This window comes from Anabrus simplex, chromosome 1 (genome assembly GCF_040414725.1).
Source record: "Anabrus simplex isolate iqAnaSimp1 chromosome 1, ASM4041472v1, whole genome shotgun sequence".
Lineage (NCBI taxonomy): Eukaryota > Metazoa > Arthropoda > Insecta > Orthoptera > Tettigoniidae > Anabrus > Anabrus simplex.
In genome coordinates, this window is record NC_090265.1 from 711,110,773 (window position 1) to 711,128,143 (window position 17,371).

Genomic DNA, 17,371 nt, shown 5'->3' on the forward strand with positions numbered 1-17,371 from the left:
ACACATTATACTCATTTTATGGAACTGCAACACTATGAGAGAAACATGAAACTTGCAATAATTGCTGAGTAATGTATGAGAAACAAGGAATTAGAATTCCAGAGCGATTTGCATTCCTAGGCATAGCAATGCCTTCAGGACTATCCAGTTATGTGTATAAATAGAGGGCTGTTAAAGACCCAAGCTAACAGAGCCAACAGGTTGTGAACACCAAGAGTAACTTTGCCTTGTCATGTTAAAAGGGAGCAGAGTTTGAATGGGGATTATCCACCTATGAGATGTGTTAACATCACACTGCTGTTTGTATGGGAGGTGATGCCAAAGCAGTAATGCAAATGTGGAAGCAACGTGCAGATTTATGTATTTATTCCTGTCAGAAGTACAAAATATGAAACATGAAAACATTTTAAAAAGAAGAAGGAAATGGACACAACTACACAAATGTGTTCATCAAGTGACTTCAAACAGCTCCTGCTCAAAACTTATCCGCATTGAGAGCACTTAAATTAGCTGGTTGCAACACGCACACGAGGGCGAAATGCAGGCAACCAAGAATGAGTTGGCTGGAAAATTTGTAATGTCCAATAACGGACCATTATATTGGTGTTATAAATTTACTCATTCGGGACAAATATTTTAGGTTCCCTATGGGAATCAACATCTACATCATTTGATGGCCAGGCAGGCATCAATTTTTGAAAATGAGACATAGTTCTCATAGTGCATTGGCACTGCTGGTGGCTTCAAGTAGCCTATGCAGTGGCCTCCACGATATGCACTAGCCTTGCGTCTTGGGTGGTGTGCTAAGTCCCAACTGACGAGCCTAACTTAGCACACGAGGGCGAAATGCAGGCAACCAAGAATGAGTTCGCTGGAAAATTTATAATGTCCAATAAAGGACCATTATATTGGTACTATTTTTATGGCAGACGGATGACTTTTCTCCACCAGACTTTCAAGTAACTGAGACACACTCTGGGAGCCAAGTAGTGTTTGATGACAACCCAAAAATCATTGATTTTTTAAAAACTATTATGCCAGTGGAGTTGGTGCAGCTGGTTGTTGATGAAACAATTCAATATCATAAACAGCTGGTGTTTCACCACCACTGAGCTGTCACCATATTCCAGGTTTAGAAAATTATTTAAAATATCAACTTATGTACTTTTAAGGAGTTACTGTATTATTTGTCTACAGATTTTAGGAAATAATTTTATTTTGGGCTCTTTACTTTGTATAAAGATGATGTACACATGGGCATAAAAAGAGTAATTTTGTTTTCTCTCAAAATAATATTGAACATAAGGATAGGATTTTCCATTTGCATTTAGATTTATAAAGAACCAACATTTATAAACATTTTCAGCTAACCACCTCGCTGAGAAGTTAAAAACTGAGGCTTTTAGAATTCTTTTATATATAAATGAAATAACTCAGCACTGGTAACTCAGCACTTAAAAGGTTAAGGTACAGCCTGGTATGAGAGGTATTACTTACCAAGTATTGCTTAGTGTCAATGACCAGGCGTCAGGCGTGATGGTGTGGAGCACAACAGTGTATCGTTCACAACCTTTGCTGGTAAATATCGAGGGTAATTTCAACAGCAACCAGTACATCAGTGTACTCCTAATCCTACGAGCGAGACAACACCCATGCACATGTCAGGAAAGTTCACACTTTCGTCCGAGCAACAAACATGTCGTATTCAATATATGTGGGATATAGTTCATCAAGAACTAACCCGACAAAGTCCTCTGGCAGTCAGCATCAATGAATTATGGACTTGTACACAAGGAGCCTGGTAAGGATTTCCCCGGGAAGACAAACAAGGCCTCTTCGATTCCATCCCATAACTTGTTGCAGCTTGCGGAAGCTTCACAAAATGCTGCTGTTTTTGTATGTGTAAGTGTGAAATTTTAATGATTCATTTACATCAGTATTACAGTAGTAATTATGTAGAATACATTTGATTTTTTTCACATGACTACTTCTTGGTGTTGCAATTTTCATCGACATGAGTATACATTTGCTACCGACTGCTTTTGAATTCAGTCTGGATTTGGTTAAAATATTAGACAGTTACCGTTCTTCTTGGGTCCTCTCCAGATGACAGCTGAATCCGGGCTCTCCAGTAAGAAACCAATGGACATGAGAGCCAGGTTGTCCTCAACATACTGCAACAAGTAAACCACACATGAGCCTCAACACTTCCTCAGTCAACTTACTGTGATTATAGCACTACACAAAATTAATTCTTTATAATTCAATGACTTATAAACATTAGCGTTATACTATGATTTGTCTCTTTTGTTGACGTAGTCTTCCTGGTCTTATCTCAATAATGTGTACTCCAAGGATACTCCAGCGCATCTGGGATTCCATGCAGCGGCAGGCTGATGCGCAACGGAGGGCATTTTGAACATTTTGTGTCGTATGCTGGTATGTTCTGATCCTGTGTATTTCCCATGATTAACTTACTATATAGAGTTGTAGAAAATGAGTTCTATTTTTATTTTTGCTAGTGGATTTACGTTGCACCGAAACAGATAGGTCTTATGGCGACGATGGGATAGGCCTAGGAGTTGGAAGGAAGCAGCCGGGGCCTTAAGGTACAGCCCCAACAATTGCCTGGTGTGAAAATGGGAAACCATGGAAAACCATCTTTAGGGCTGCCGACAGTGGAATTTGAACCACTATCTCCCAGATGCAAGCTCATATCCGCGCGCCCCTGACCACACGGCTAACTCGCCCGATGAAAATGAGTTCTAACGTGGAAATAAAGCATTTCCAGCCCCATATCCATATAAAATATTTCCTTCTTCTACATGCGAGGAATGCGTTCTGAAAATGTGGCCATGCTTCATTGTTACACCCTGTAGATGTGTGTGCAAAAGACATGCCACGCATTCAGCAGATCATTATACTTCTCCATACAAACTTACATCTGGTGAAAAAACTATATCTTCTACATTACTGTTTATTTACTTGTGCATTGTTTTTTCTGTTTTTGAGTGATCGGCTGATCATGACCTACAACTTAGGGTCGAAACCAGTACCGTTTATGATCAACTAGCGATGTAACCTTACATTACTAAGTTTACATGTATTGCAAAGGTGGAACTATTACATAATTTTATTAATTTCAATTGTGAAACTTCAGCTTTCTGTACTTAACTTACAACCAGCTTTGGTTCCGCGAACATTATCTTCAGTGCCCGAGCCTGGACTGATTTCAGGTCACTGGCCTCCACTGCGGCTTGCTAACACAAACCTGTCTGTAGGGAAAGTGGAAGTAGAGACAGAAAAGTGCTATGTGGCTGTAGTCTGTCTGTCTTTATGTGTACAAGAATGCTTGTTAATGATCTTTCAATGAAATCAATGAATTAAAGAGTACTTTGTATGACTACCGTATTTACTTGCGTATTAGACCCCTTTTTTCCCCCACTTTTACAGCCAAAAATAGTAAAGTGGGGTCCAATATGCGATAACCTCAAAATTTTGTGCAGCGAACACACGACTTCTAGGCTATAAAGAGCTATAAATTGTACGTGTAAACATTCTATACTATTATTTAACAAACTTAGAATGTATTTAAGTTATACTGGCTATTTTCGTTGGAAGGCAGTATTTCTAAACGTAAAAAGACAGTAAATGGTGAACATGACTTTTAGACCTACGGTACTTATAGAAGTCTGTTTTAGTTACTCATATCACGTCATTCGTTATATCTCATTAATTCCTCTGGTGAGGCTGACGTCAGGAAGGGCATACGGCCATAAAAACTCGCTACGAAGATTCGTCTCACTTCATACTCGACTCTGTAGAAAAAAGGGATAAGGGCATCGTGTTATCATATAATTAAATATTGATACAAAAGAACTTATGATGGTGATGATGATGATGCTTGTTGTTTTAAGGGGCCTAACATCTAGGTCATCGGCCCCTGATGGTACAAAATGAGACGAAATGCAATGACAAAATAAAAATTCAAAATCCTCCACTGAACAGAATTCAAAGCATGAGGACGAAAAATGAACGGATGGATATGAAGTTAAAACAATCAGTAGAGCCGACCCGCAATGCCTCAGTCTCGGAAAGTGACGGAAAACAATAGTAATACTGACCAAGGGACTGCATCTATAGCTCAATACTGAATCGACGATGCTTGCAAGCTAAAGGGATCCAAAATATAGGTCATCGGCCTCTCATAATGGTACTTATCGCTTGGAAAGTAGAACCATGGTATTTGACATGCTGCGGTACTAATCATAAGTATCGTAGACTCGCAGTATTCCACACATTATGGTACTACTCACAGGTAATGAAATTCGCACATGTAATACAGAGCTATGGTGTTTCACATATAGCGGTGCCATTTACAGGCAACGCAAACCTATGGTTTTCATCACATAAGTGTACTAACCACAGGGACTCGTACTATCCCGTGGTGTTCCTTATATAGTGGGTACTAATCATAGGCAAGCCAGAACCCTGGTGTCGCTCATATTGTGCTACTTATCACAGGTACCGTAAAAGTCTGACCGCACGGTGCTCCTGATTGCTACTAATCAAAAAGCCAATTTGGTACCTAACATAGTGGTACTACGTGCAAGTAATAGCGAACCATGGTGTTCCCCACGTGGTGGTATTAATCACAAGTAGTTTCATGGTTCTAATCCAATCATCCCTTGGTCGCCCCTTTTAGTCGCCTCTTACGACAGGCAGGAGATACCATGGGTGTATTCTTCGTCTGCATCCCACACCCACAGGGGGTTCTGTGTTTGATCCGCGAGAGGTATTTTATTTCCCTCAAGTCCGCCGGCTAGGACCCTGCAATCCGCCACCTGGGGCGCACCTCGTGGGAGTATCACCTTTCCCCCGGCTACGCCAGCGTAGTAGGTTCGTGGACAAAAGAACTTAATGGCCAGTCATTTGTCTCTGTCAGTTCAGCAGTAGGCCTACCACACAGTAAACTTGATCACTGCTTTCATTTGAATTATCGCTGTGCGCCGCCAACTTCCCTGCCCTGCTACCGGCGTGTTGGCAATTCAAGTGACGTTATCTTCACTGCCATCTCGTCAGTCGTGTTGTGACGTCCCCACTCTGCCCACAAATGTGTGACAAAATTATGACGTGGCAGGTCGCCTTAATATTAATATAAATAAATAATATATAATTGTTTCTCAATAAACAATATCCCATGGACGCCAGCCTTCAAGCTTATGGCTTGAAAACGATAGTAATGAATAATAACACGTAAAGAGACTCAAAAAAACTCCCAGGGGTGGGGTGACGGAATACTAACCATTAAGTACACTAACTTGGAATTTATGGATCATTAATAATAATTTCAGAAAATACAAATTAAAACAGTTATTTATTAAGATGAAAAACGTGACGTAATGGTGTATTAACGAAATCTGAACTTACGGAAGCAAAAGAAAAAATGAATGAAATAAACTCTAAGAACATGAATTGTAACGCGTAGACTTGCAGTAATTTATGCCATTAGCTCACCATTTGTAGACTCTTATCTGGATACGATCTATGTAGTAGCTGATGATTTATGGATCTCTCGTACAGGCGGCGCCATCTCTTGTGGATTCCAGTCCTACTTCTGTTTTGTGCATAGTACACTGGTTGTACCATAACTTTCCTGCCTTTAGCACTTCCTACTGTACTCCTTACATAAAGTCGTAATGAGTCCTAATTTTAATAGCAGAACCACCATGGGTTACTTTCATGGAGTGAATACACTTGTATTCTTCCGTATTATGGAACAGTAGCGTAACTAACTTCATAACAAAAGCTCTCCTACCCTATACTAGCCAAACCGGTCTCTCGTTGACTTTACCTCTCGTCATTGAGATAACAGGTCCCAATGAGAGTAACTTTTGAGTAGTACACTATTCAGATGCGAAGTGAACTAAGTTAAAATCTTCTCCAACGTGCAGACGTAGAATCGTCGTAAGATTGTCTTCCAAGAGTACGAGTACAAGTGTGAATGTGAATGTTCTCTCCAGCTCTTGTCGTCGAGTATATAGCTTTCAAAATCTCCCTCCATCAACCATATCACATGGTCCAGTAAGATTCGAGGTCTCATCCCTTCTCCTATGTATTGCTGTGAATCCATCATCTTGCTTCATTACGTCCATTCACATAGGCTGAACTTTCCCGCGGAAATAAAGCGTCAGGTAGCGAACTTCGAAAAGTAGACGTTAATAATGTTTCAACTGTCTCTTCATAGTATGGAAGGGGTTCGGTCTCTCGTAAGCTTGATGACGTACATTTCCTGGTAATGGGCTGAAATTAGCCTGCTGACTCTGGTCATCTCACTACGGCTATTTGAAAATTTACTGCAAGATATTAATACAAATCATGTTGAAATACTTTACACAATAAGTTGTTAATTCAGAATACGTTATAGCCGCGATACAAAGAAATGAAATGATGATGTGAAATAGATGATTAAAACCCTATATATATATACATAATAATTTACAAATGACCTACCAGTGATTAAATATATGCATCTTATCAATTAATTATATAGTTCAATAATTTAATACATGCACTGATGTCCCAAACATCACAGTGTCAGCCATGCTTCATTCTCTTTGAGCCATGCACTGCAATCAAGAGCATACGAGGTCCCTTCTTTTTGAACCTTTTAAAAATAATTTCGTTCCCGACTATAGAGTCTAAATAGTGTGAATCTATTCCCAAATGCTTTCTGGAGATGGTCTCTGATATTCCCAGTTGGTGTATATGTAGCAGAAGCCACTCCTTCTGAATAAAGTTGTGCTGTAGTAGGCATGCTAAACCATCAGCTGATAACTAGCATTTGTTACGAGTTGTACTTCCGAATGTAGTACATAGTAACTGGAAACATTATTTTCATAACTGCGGCTGTTGAAACATGGGCCCTTATTTTTAAGTACATTTCATGCTTGTTCTCTACATTTATCACATCAGGATTTACGTAAACAGCTGTCCCTGAGATAAGACAGACCACATCGTTTAGGTTAGGTATATTATCGCCCTGATAGTGCCAAAGGTTCCTCGACGGAAAGAATAAAAATAAATAACAGGAAAATATACAGCATTTATGGATATCTACAGGTGTGGCGGTAATACATTTTATTATTATAATGTTTAATTTCGTCCTAGTATGTTTTGTTTGGCGTCTCCGAAAATCATTTAAAGTACATGGGGACATAAATTATTATTATTGTACCGGGCGGTACACCTCTACTCTGTTTATTCAAAAGTTGCGCCAGTTGAAACTCCTCTTCTGGAGGAAGGTTGAACTTTATCTATTCTATTAATTCTCTACTTTCTCAGAAGATGTCACCACGTGGAAAATTTTGAGTTTTTGAACTGTGTCACTTTTGATGTGTTTTTGTTTCGCTTGAAGTAAGAAGTGGGAACTTTCTCTTCTAGAGGACACTACTGAAGAATTACAATAGTGCAACCTAGTGCGAAATCAAAGAACTATTTTGTTGGAGAAATTTTTATTTCAAAAGTTTGTTTCTTGTTAAATTTCTTTCTGTTATTGTTTAAGTTGGCTGTATACCCCTCTTTTTCCCCTTAGTTTGGATCTAGCCAATCCCGAATTTCTTTAATTAATTTTCCACCAATAATGTGTTTCTTTTTCCTCTATGTAGGGGTTTCTTTTCCCGAACCAATAAAGATTTTGTGGGAGGGTGTTTTATTTCCCCTAACGCCTAGAATCTTCCGCGAGAGGATATAAACTGCTGATTTTGGGGTCTCCGGGCCACTTCTGTTCCATCTTTCAGTGTATTAAGTACATAGCAGGAGGCGGGAAGCGCCTCTTTCCTCGGCAGCGATCTACTACCAGGTAATGGCCTATTCATATCTTCTTTTCTTGCTAGGTCGGCAGTTTAACTCTCGCGGCGGGTTCGAAGCGTTTTCCATCATGTAACCTTTTCCTAAAATGTAACTACTCTTTTCTTCTTTGGGATAGAGAGTGCTAACCCTCTCGAGCTCCCACTCACATTTGTTTTGAGGTGAACTTATTTTCTCAAACTTTTCTTCGTTTATGTAATGTAAAGTGTTCTTCTCTAAGTCACCTCTGTAGTATGGGATTAGCCCTTGCGTTAGTGGCCCAGAGCCAGATTAGGTTTTAAAAGCAAAGTGTATTAGGAGTGCAAGTTCGCCTCCTCTCAAGTTGTATTTTAGAGGTCATGTATTAATCTTTTCTCACCTAATAGACCTCAGTAGGTTGGGTATTTTACCCCTGTGTATATGTCCTTTGAGGACAACTTGAAAGTTGAGTTTGGTGTGGCCTGGGAGAGGCTTAACTTTAAGAGCGAGTGGCTCTTTTCTAAAACTGAGAGTTGTATGCCTCGAGGAGGCTTTGCTGTGTAATTTGGAGCAAGGGCTCCAGGGTTTGAGTGGGGTCTTCTGCCCCTTTTGTTAAAATTGGTATATCGTAAAGTTGAGCTAGTTGCTCAAGAATTGTGTTTTCAGGGCTCGAAGCCCAAATTCTTTAATCCCTGTAATTGTACATTTCAAGTTGTATTTCGGCTACTAAGTACCTGTTCTATTTGTTGTTACCTAATTTTGAAAAGAAAATATAACCTTGTTAAATTTTAAAATTTAATTTCTCTTTAGTAGCTTGAGACCTATTCACCACCCAGCACCTTCTTTCATGCTTAACTACCACAAAAACTCGGTAACAAGTGGTAGCAGAGCGTGGTTGAATGGGTCTCAATTTAGCCCCTTTTGACGGCTAAACATTGCTTTGATTCGAACTCTAACAATTTTCTCAGTTGCTGGAATTTTTTGAGTTTTTCAAAATTGTTCTGTCATCATGCCCGGCCCTCGCGATGTTCTCCTCCTTAACTACTTGCGCAAAGAGGAGTTGATATATGAGTTAACTATCAGAAACGTTCAATCTGGAGGCACGGTTGCAATAGACACTAACAAGCTTAGAGAGTCCCTTGATTTGCCCATTTCCATCCCCAATTTGGGAGAGAAAGAAATTGACGACTCTCTTTCCACGATTGTCGAGAATATTACTGGGCTAGCATCGGTAGTCAGCTTTTTTGATGAAAACGATCCATCTCCTAATCAAATTAAGCGTGTGCAAGGCAGGCTGTATCACTTTGCAAATAGAGTTAATGATCTATTGTCTCTAAAGGTGAATGACGTTCAGAGGAAGCAAGCTAATACGCTCCTTGAAACTATTTCTGAATTGTCTAATAAGGTCACTCAATTGCTAACCGGCGAAGCTCCTCCCAAAACTGATCAACCCGCCACGGTGAATGTAGGTAACGAGGAAGAGCCTCCTCAGGGAGAAGTCAATAGGATAACCGTTGCTGCTCAAACTATCTCTGCCCCATCGAACAACGAATCTGAACGCCGTGCGTCATTGAGTAACATCCGCTCTGAATTAACTTCCTTGCCCTTGAAACCTTTAACGACTATGACACCTGGGTTCAGCAGCTTGCCTCATCCATTGGCAATGTTGCTTAGAGGTATCTCTAAGTTTTCCGTCAACACCACCAGTGACGTAATTTCATTTTTAAGATTTCTAGTGGAATTTCAGGATCATGCCCTTGTGTTTTCTCTTTCCCCATGTCAAATTTTGCAAATTATCTATCCTTATGCTATTGGTGTTCTATCTGACAAAATAGTTAGAGCCATTGCCGAGCAATCTTCTATTGAGGATTTCCACGCCCATTTGCTAGCTAACTTCATCCCGGCTAGGGCCAGGTCCTACCTTATCCAGAAATACTATTATCGGGTACAGCGCTTGGATGAAAACCTGGCAGACTTCATCCAAGATATTAAGTTTTATACTAGGGTGTTTGCTCTCCACTTCCCTGAGGATCAGATCGTGCAAGCTATTGTTGAAGGGATTTCACCACCCTACAGGTCATATTTGTGTTTCGCGGCGTGCCCGCAAACCTTCTCTGAACTGGAAGCATTAGCCGTCTCTGCGGAAGGAGTTAGGTATGCCGATTCCTTGCGTGTGGCGAAAGAACCCCCGCCTTCCTTTAGTAACACTCGGCCTCCACCTCGCCGACCAGTCAATCCCCGTAAATGTTATGCTTGTGGGTCGCCTGACCATCTGCGGAATAAGTGTCCTCTGATCAAGTCAAGTGGGACAAGGAATGGAGTAGGGTCATCACAAGGCTGTTTTAAGTGTGGGGCCTTCTCACATATCGCCAAGAATTGCCCAAACTCAAATAGCACCCCCTCCTGCTCAACTTCTGGTGCAAATTCCAGCTATTCCAATAATAAAAAGTGACTAGTGGCGTCGGCTGAGCCGACTAATCCATCTTCCCGAGACTTAGCCCCTAGTAAACAGGTTGTAAATGCAGAGAACGACCAGCCTTCAAATTCATCTTTTGAATGCCCTAAAGAGTGTCTTAGGATTGCGGCGGATACCCCCGCACCTGTTCCTTTTCTTAAGATTGAGTTAAATAACGAGCCTATAACAGCTCTCTTAGATTCAGGCAGTGTTTGTTCCATTATTTCGGCTGATTGGTATTCTAAATTGAAATCTGTTTGTAAACTCCCTGACTATGTCTCTTCTCCTGTTCAATATGTTTCGGCTAATTCATCTCCATTAGAAATTCTAGGTTCCATACATGTCAAAATTCGGGTTTTTAAGTTTACATGGAAGATCAAATTGTTTGTGGCCAAGCGTTTGTCTTGCCCCATCATATTGGGAGCGGACTTCATTTCTCACACTGGTCTTGTGCTCGATCTCCAGAGTAGGTCGTGCATATTCAAATTTGCGTCCAATTGTAGAATTCCCTTGTTAAAGTGTAATTCTGTATCATGTTCATCTATTTCGCCTACCCAGGATGAGATGTTGTTAGACCTTAGACATCTACCTGAGGAGCAGGCTGATAGTATTCGGAAACTGTGTCAGTCGTTTCCCGAGGTGTTCTCTGATACTCTTGGTGTTACTGACCTTATTGAATACAAAATTGAGGTCACGGATTCAATTCCTGTCCGTTTTCCACCGTATAGGCTATCTCCACCTAAAATGAAGGCTCTGAAAGAAATCATCGATCAGATGTTGAAGGATGGTATTATTAGGCCCTCTAAGTCAGCGTATTCTTCGCCTATTTTTCTAGTCCCGAAACCCCAAGGAGGCTTCAGGCCTGTCATTGATTACAGGGCTCTCAATCGGAAGGTGGTGTTGCAATCTGTGCCCCTTCCCGACCTTCATTCTTGCTTTTCATGGTTTCGTAAGGCCAAGTTCTTCACCATCTTGGACTTGAATCAGGCCTATAATCAAATTCCCCTTGCCGAAGAGTCTAAACATCTTACAGCGTTTGCCACGGACTGGAATTTATATGAATACAACCGCGTGCCTTTCGGGCTCCCCACGGGGGCAGCTGTGCTCACTAGGCTACTAGATAGGGTCTTTTCCGACATCAAATTTGAGTACTTATATCACTACTTGGATGATGTCGTCGTATTTTCCGAAACCTTTGAAGAACATCTAGATCATTTGCGAGAAGTTCTCAATCGCCTTCGTAAGGCTGGGTTAACTGTTAAGTTGTCCAAGGTTGCCTTTGCTAAGCCCTCTATGTCATTCCTAGGGCATATTGTGTCACCTGATGGTGTAGCAGTCGATCATTCTAGAACACAGGCCATCCGTGATTTTAAACCTCCTAAGGACATCAAAGGTATCGCTAGATTCATTGGTATGGTGAATTTCTTCAGGAAGTTTATTCCTAACTTTGCTAATAGAGCGGCGCCCTTAAACCTTCTTCGTAGGAAAGGCATCAAATTCGAGTGGGGACCTTCTCAACAAGCCGCTTTCGAAGATCTTAAATTAGCTCTCTGTAATGCCCCTGTACTTGCTATGCCTGATTTCTCGAAGAAATTCATCGTCCAAACGGACGCGTCGTCGTCAGCTGTAGCTGCAGTCCTTCTTCAAGAGACTGAACTAGGGAGGCGTCCCATCGCCTATGCATCTAGGACTCTATCGGTTCAAGAAGCCAAGTATTCCATCTATGAGCTCGAAGGGTTGGCAGTCTTATTCGCCTTAGAAAAGTTCCGTCTCTATCTGGAACATGTCAAATTCGACCTGGAGACAGATAATCAAGCCTTAAGCTGGGTCTTAGGTAGGCCGCGTCGTACTGGTCGTATAGCCCGTTGGGCCATCCGTATTTCTGCCTTCCAATTTGATGTACGACATATCAGAGGTACCGAAAATGTTGTTGCTGATGGACTCAGCCGTATGTTTCATAACGACGTCGAGACCCACGAACCGGTCGATAGTTCATCACCTTCCGAGTCCATACTATCTGGTGTTAATGCCATCTTAACAGGTGCTCCCATGCTTTTTAGGGATATTGAGAAATACCAACGTGAAGATCCGACGCTGGCTCCTATAATGGAAACCCTTTCTTCTGGGGAACATGTTGTCCCTTATGTTCTGAGGAATGGTGTTCTATGTTGCCCTTCGAGGCATGATAAGTTGATGAAAGTTGTTGTTCCAGCGGTTCTTGTACCTATGATCTTCAAATACTATCATGAGACCCCATTGGGGGGGCATCTTGGAATCTTTAAAACTCGTGAAAAGATTCGTGAAATGTTCATATGGAAAGGTATGGACGGTGAAATTCGAGAACTTGTAAAAGCTTGTAAATCTTGTTTGATCAGTAAACCCACCATGTCCACTAAAGTAGGCCTTTTGTCTTCTCATCAAGCGTCGCGCCCCATGGAACGCCTGTATATCGATTATGTGGGACCCTTCCCCCAGTCAAAGGGTAATGCCAACAAGTTCATCTTTGTGTGTGTAGATGGTTTTACAAGATTTTCCTGGTTATTTCCGACTAAGCTGGCTACCGCTCAGTCCACCATTACTTGCCTAAATTCTATTTTTGCTTCTTTTGGTCCGTGCCAATACATTGTATCTGATAATGCTAAAGCTTTTACATCAAATCTGTTTCGTAAATTCTGTTTTGACTTGTCCATCTCTCATGTAACTACATCTGCTTATTACCCTCAACCATCTCTGGCTGAACGGGTTAACCGCAATCTCAGGTCCGCACTTATTGCCTATCATCATGAAGATCATTCTAGGTGGGACACGTCCCTGCATTGGTTAGCTTTTGCTTTGAATTCGGCGGTTCATGAATCTCACAAATTTACTCCAGCTTCTTTGATGTTTAAGTTCGTTCCCAACACGCCGCTCTCTAACCTCTGGTCTCTGAATGACATTCTGCCCGAGACAATAGATCCGGACAACATTAAAGATCTTTGGAAGAAGGCTAAAGCTAATCTTAAAGTGTCTCATGAAAAGGTTAGGGAAAGGTATGATCGTGGACGGAGACCCACCACTTTGAAGGTAGGTGACCAGGTTATGGTCAAAAATTTTGTTCCCGCGGGCAAGCTTGCCCCCAGATTTCATGGGCCTTGTATCATTCTCGATTTTCTTACGCCGGTTACCTTATTGCTAAGTAATCCAGCCACCGAGAGGATATTTAGAGTTCACCTATCCCAGGTGAAACCGGTGTAATTTCTGTGTTAACTTGCTCCATATTATTTTGAAAGGATATGAAGGTTATATTTTTTTTGAGTTTCACTTTTAAGGCATTCTGCCCCTTCTGTAATATTTTGGTTTTAGATGTAAGCCTTATGTAAAACCTGCCCCGACCCGTTAAACTGCCATCCTGTTCTTGCCACGGCCATTACCACGCTCCCGTCTCCTGCTCCACTCTACACAGTGGCTTAATGAATACCATGAATATCTGCACGCCGCTGGCCCCTCACTCTCTCTACAAGCCTGTACCCTCAAAGAAAATAATTGTCCAACACAATTCTGCCGCCTAGCTTTAATGTTTCAGCGCCCCCGCAGCCGCGCAGCGCCGTGCAGCGACTGGGGAGGGGGATGGGCCCCCTCCTCTCCAGCGAGGACGACATGTGCACGGCGAGCCGGAGCTCACCTCCCGGCCAAGGCTGATGTGCGGCGCACGACCTGCTACATGCCCGCAGCCTGTATCTGTTCACCGCGGGCGCGGCGTACTTCAACACCTCTGCTCCCCTCATAGTGCGGGCGAGCGGTATCTCAGGGTACTTGAGGGGTCCGAGCGGCCTCCGTTGGACGCAAGCTGCAACGGCCGGTCTGGCCATCCGACTCAATCTACATCAACTACATGGACAGTCACCATAAGCAATAATTACATTTGGGAATTTAACAACAATATTTGGTGGACATTGCAAAATTTTTCTTCACCTTTAAGTATTAAAAGTTTATCTTCAGAAATACAAATTCTACAAACATAAAAACTTTACTGCACCGGCAACAACAAAATTTTGAAATTGCAACCAACCAAATTACTAAAATCTTATAAATGCTTCCGCAATTAATCTTAATATCAGCATCAAAACTTGGACCTTATTTTGGAAACAAAGCTTATGTTCTTCTGTGTTACCCCTTGGAGGAACTTTTGGGGGGGGAGGTCTGTACCGGGCGGTACACCTCTACTCTGTTTATTCAAAAGTTGCGCCAGTTGAAACTCCTCTTCTGGAGGAAGGTTGAACTTTATCTATTCTATTAATTCTCTACTTTCTCAGAAGATGTCACCACGTGGAAAATTTTGAGTTTTTGAACTGTGTCACTTTTGATGTGTTTTTGTTTCGCTTGAAGTAAGAAGTGGGAACTTTCTCTTCTAGAGGACACTACTGAAGAATTACAATAGTGCAACCTAGTGCGAAATCAAAGAACTATTTTGTTGGAGAAATTTTTATTTCAAAAGTTTGTTTCTTGTTAAATTTCTTTCTGTTATTGTTTAAGTTGGCTGTATACCCCTCTTTTTCCCCTTAGTTTGGATCTAGCCAATCCCGAATTTCTTTAATTAATTTTCCACCAATAATGTGTTTCTTTTTCCTCTATGTAGGGGTTTCTTTTCCCGAACCAATAAAGATTTTGTGGGAGGGTGTTTTATTTCCCCTAACGCCTAGAATCTTCCGCGAGAGGATATAAACTGCTGATTTTGGGGTCTCCGGGCCACTTCTGTTCCATCTTTCAGTGTATTAAGTACATAGCAGGAGGCGGGAAGCGCCTCTTTCCTCGGCAGCGATCTACTACCAGGTAATGGCCTATTCATATCTTCTTTTCTTGCTAGGTCGGCAGTTTAACTCTCGCGGCGGGTTCGAAGCGTTTTCCATCATGTAACCTTTTCCTAAAATGTAACTACTCTTTTCTTCTTTTTCTTGTAAAGTTACATATTGGGATAGAGAGTGCTAACCCTCTCGAGCTCCCACTCACATTTGTTTTGAGGTGAACTTATTTTCTCAAACTTTTCTTCGTTTATGTAATGTAAAGTGTTCTTCTCTAAGTCACCTCTGTAGTATGGGATTAGCCCTTGCGTTAGTGGCCCAGAGCCAGATTAGGTTTTAAAAGCAAAGTGTATTAGGAGTGCAAGTTCGCCTCCTCTCAAGTTGTATTTTAGAGGTCATGTATTAATCTTTTCTCACCTAATAGACCTCAGTAGGTTGGGTATTTTACCCCTGTGTATATGTCCTTTGAGGACAACTTGAAAGTTGAGTTTGGTGTGGCCTGGGAGAGGCTTAACTTTAAGAGCGAGTGGCTCTTTTCTAAAACTGAGAGTTGTATGCCTCGAGGAGGCTTTGCTGTGTAATTTGGAGCAAGGGCTCCAGGGTTTGAGTGGGGTCTTCTGCCCCTTTTGTTAAAATTGGTATATCGTAAAGTTGAGCTAGTTGCTCAAGAATTGTGTTTTCAGGGCTCGAAGCCCAAATTCTTTAATCCCTGTAATTGTACATTTCAAGTTGTATTTCGGCTACTAAGTACCTGTTCTATTTGTTGTTACCTAATTTTGAAAAGAAAATATAACCTTGTTAAATTTTAAAATTTAATTTCTCTTTAGTAGCTTGAGACCTATTCACCACCCAGCACCTTCTTTCATGCTTAACTACCACAAAAACTCGGTAACAAGTGGTAGCAGAGCGTGGTTGAATGGGTCTCAATTTAGCCCCTTTTGACGGCTAAACATTGCTTTGATTCGAACTCTAACAATTTTCTCAGTTGCTGGAATTTTTTGAGTTTTTCAAAATTGTTCTGTCATCATGCCCGGCCCTCGCGATGTTCTCCTCCTTAACTACTTGCGCAAAGAGGAGTTGATATATGAGTTAACTATCAGAAACGTTCAATCTGGAGGCACGGTTGCAATAGACACTAACAAGCTTAGAGAGTCCCTTGATTTGCCCATTTCCATCCCCAATTTGGGAGAGAAAGAAATTGACGACTCTCTTTCCACGATTGTCGAGAATATTACTGGGCTAGCATCGGTAGTCAGCTTTTTTGATGAAAACGATCCATCTCCTAATCAAATTAAGCGTGTGCAAGGCAGGCTGTATCACTTTGCAAATAGAGTTAATGATCTATTGTCTCTAAAGGTGAATGACGTTCAGAGGAAGCAAGCTAATACGCTCCTTGAAACTATTTCTGAATTGTCTAATAAGGTCACTCAATTGCTAACCGGCGAAGCTCCTCCCAAAACTGATCAACCCGCCACGGTGAATGTAGGTAACGAGGAAGAGCCTCCTCAGGGAGAAGTCAATAGGATAACCGTTGCTGCTCAAACTATCTCTGCCCCATCGAACAACGAATCTGAACGCCGTGCGTCATTGAGTAACATCCGCTCTGAATTAACTTCCTTGCCCTTGAAACCTTTAACGACTATGACACCTGGGTTCAGCAGCTTGCCTCATCCATTGGCAATGTTGCTTAGAGGTATCTCTAAGTTTTCCGTCAACACCACCAGTGACGTAATTTCATTTTTAAGATTTCTAGTGGAATTTCAGGATCATGCCCTTGTGTTTTCTCTTTCCCCATGTCAAATTTTGCAAATTATCTATCCTTATGCTATTGGTGTTCTATCTGACAAAATAGTTAGAGCCATTGCCGAGCAATCTTCTATTGAGGATTTCCACGCCCATTTGCTAGCTAACTTTATCCCGGCTAGGGCCAGGTCCTACCTTATCCAGAAATACTATTATCGGGTACAGCGCTTGGATGAAAACCTGGCAGACTTCATCCAAGATATTAAGTTTTATACTAGGGTGTTTGCTCTCCACTTCCCTGAGGATCAGATCGTGCAAGCTATTGTTGAAGGGATTTCACCACCCTACAGGTCATATTTGTGTTTCGCGGCGTGCCCGCAAACCTTCTCTGAACTGGAAGCATTAGCCGTCTCTGCGGAAGGAGTTAGGTATGCCGATTCCTTGCGTGTGGCGAAAGAACCCCCGCCTTCCTTTAGTAACACTCGGCCTCCACCTCGCCGACCAGTCAATCCCCGTAAATGTTATGCTTGTGGGTCGCCTGACCATCTGCGGAATAAGTGTCCTCTGA

At 41.7% G+C, this 17,371-nt stretch overlaps 1 protein-coding gene across 1 annotated transcript in view; it reads right to left on the reverse strand.

The window, feature by feature from the left end:
- Positions 1-17,371, reverse strand: part of Nubp1 (NUBP iron-sulfur cluster assembly factor 1) — a 99,406-nt gene that overhangs the window by 12,703 nt on the left and 69,332 nt on the right. The window contains exon 6 of the mRNA XM_067136008.2: positions 2,084-2,174. Within this exon, the coding sequence (XP_066992109.2) occupies positions 2,084-2,174 (91 nt within the window). The remainder of the gene's footprint in view (positions 1-2,083; positions 2,175-17,371) is intronic.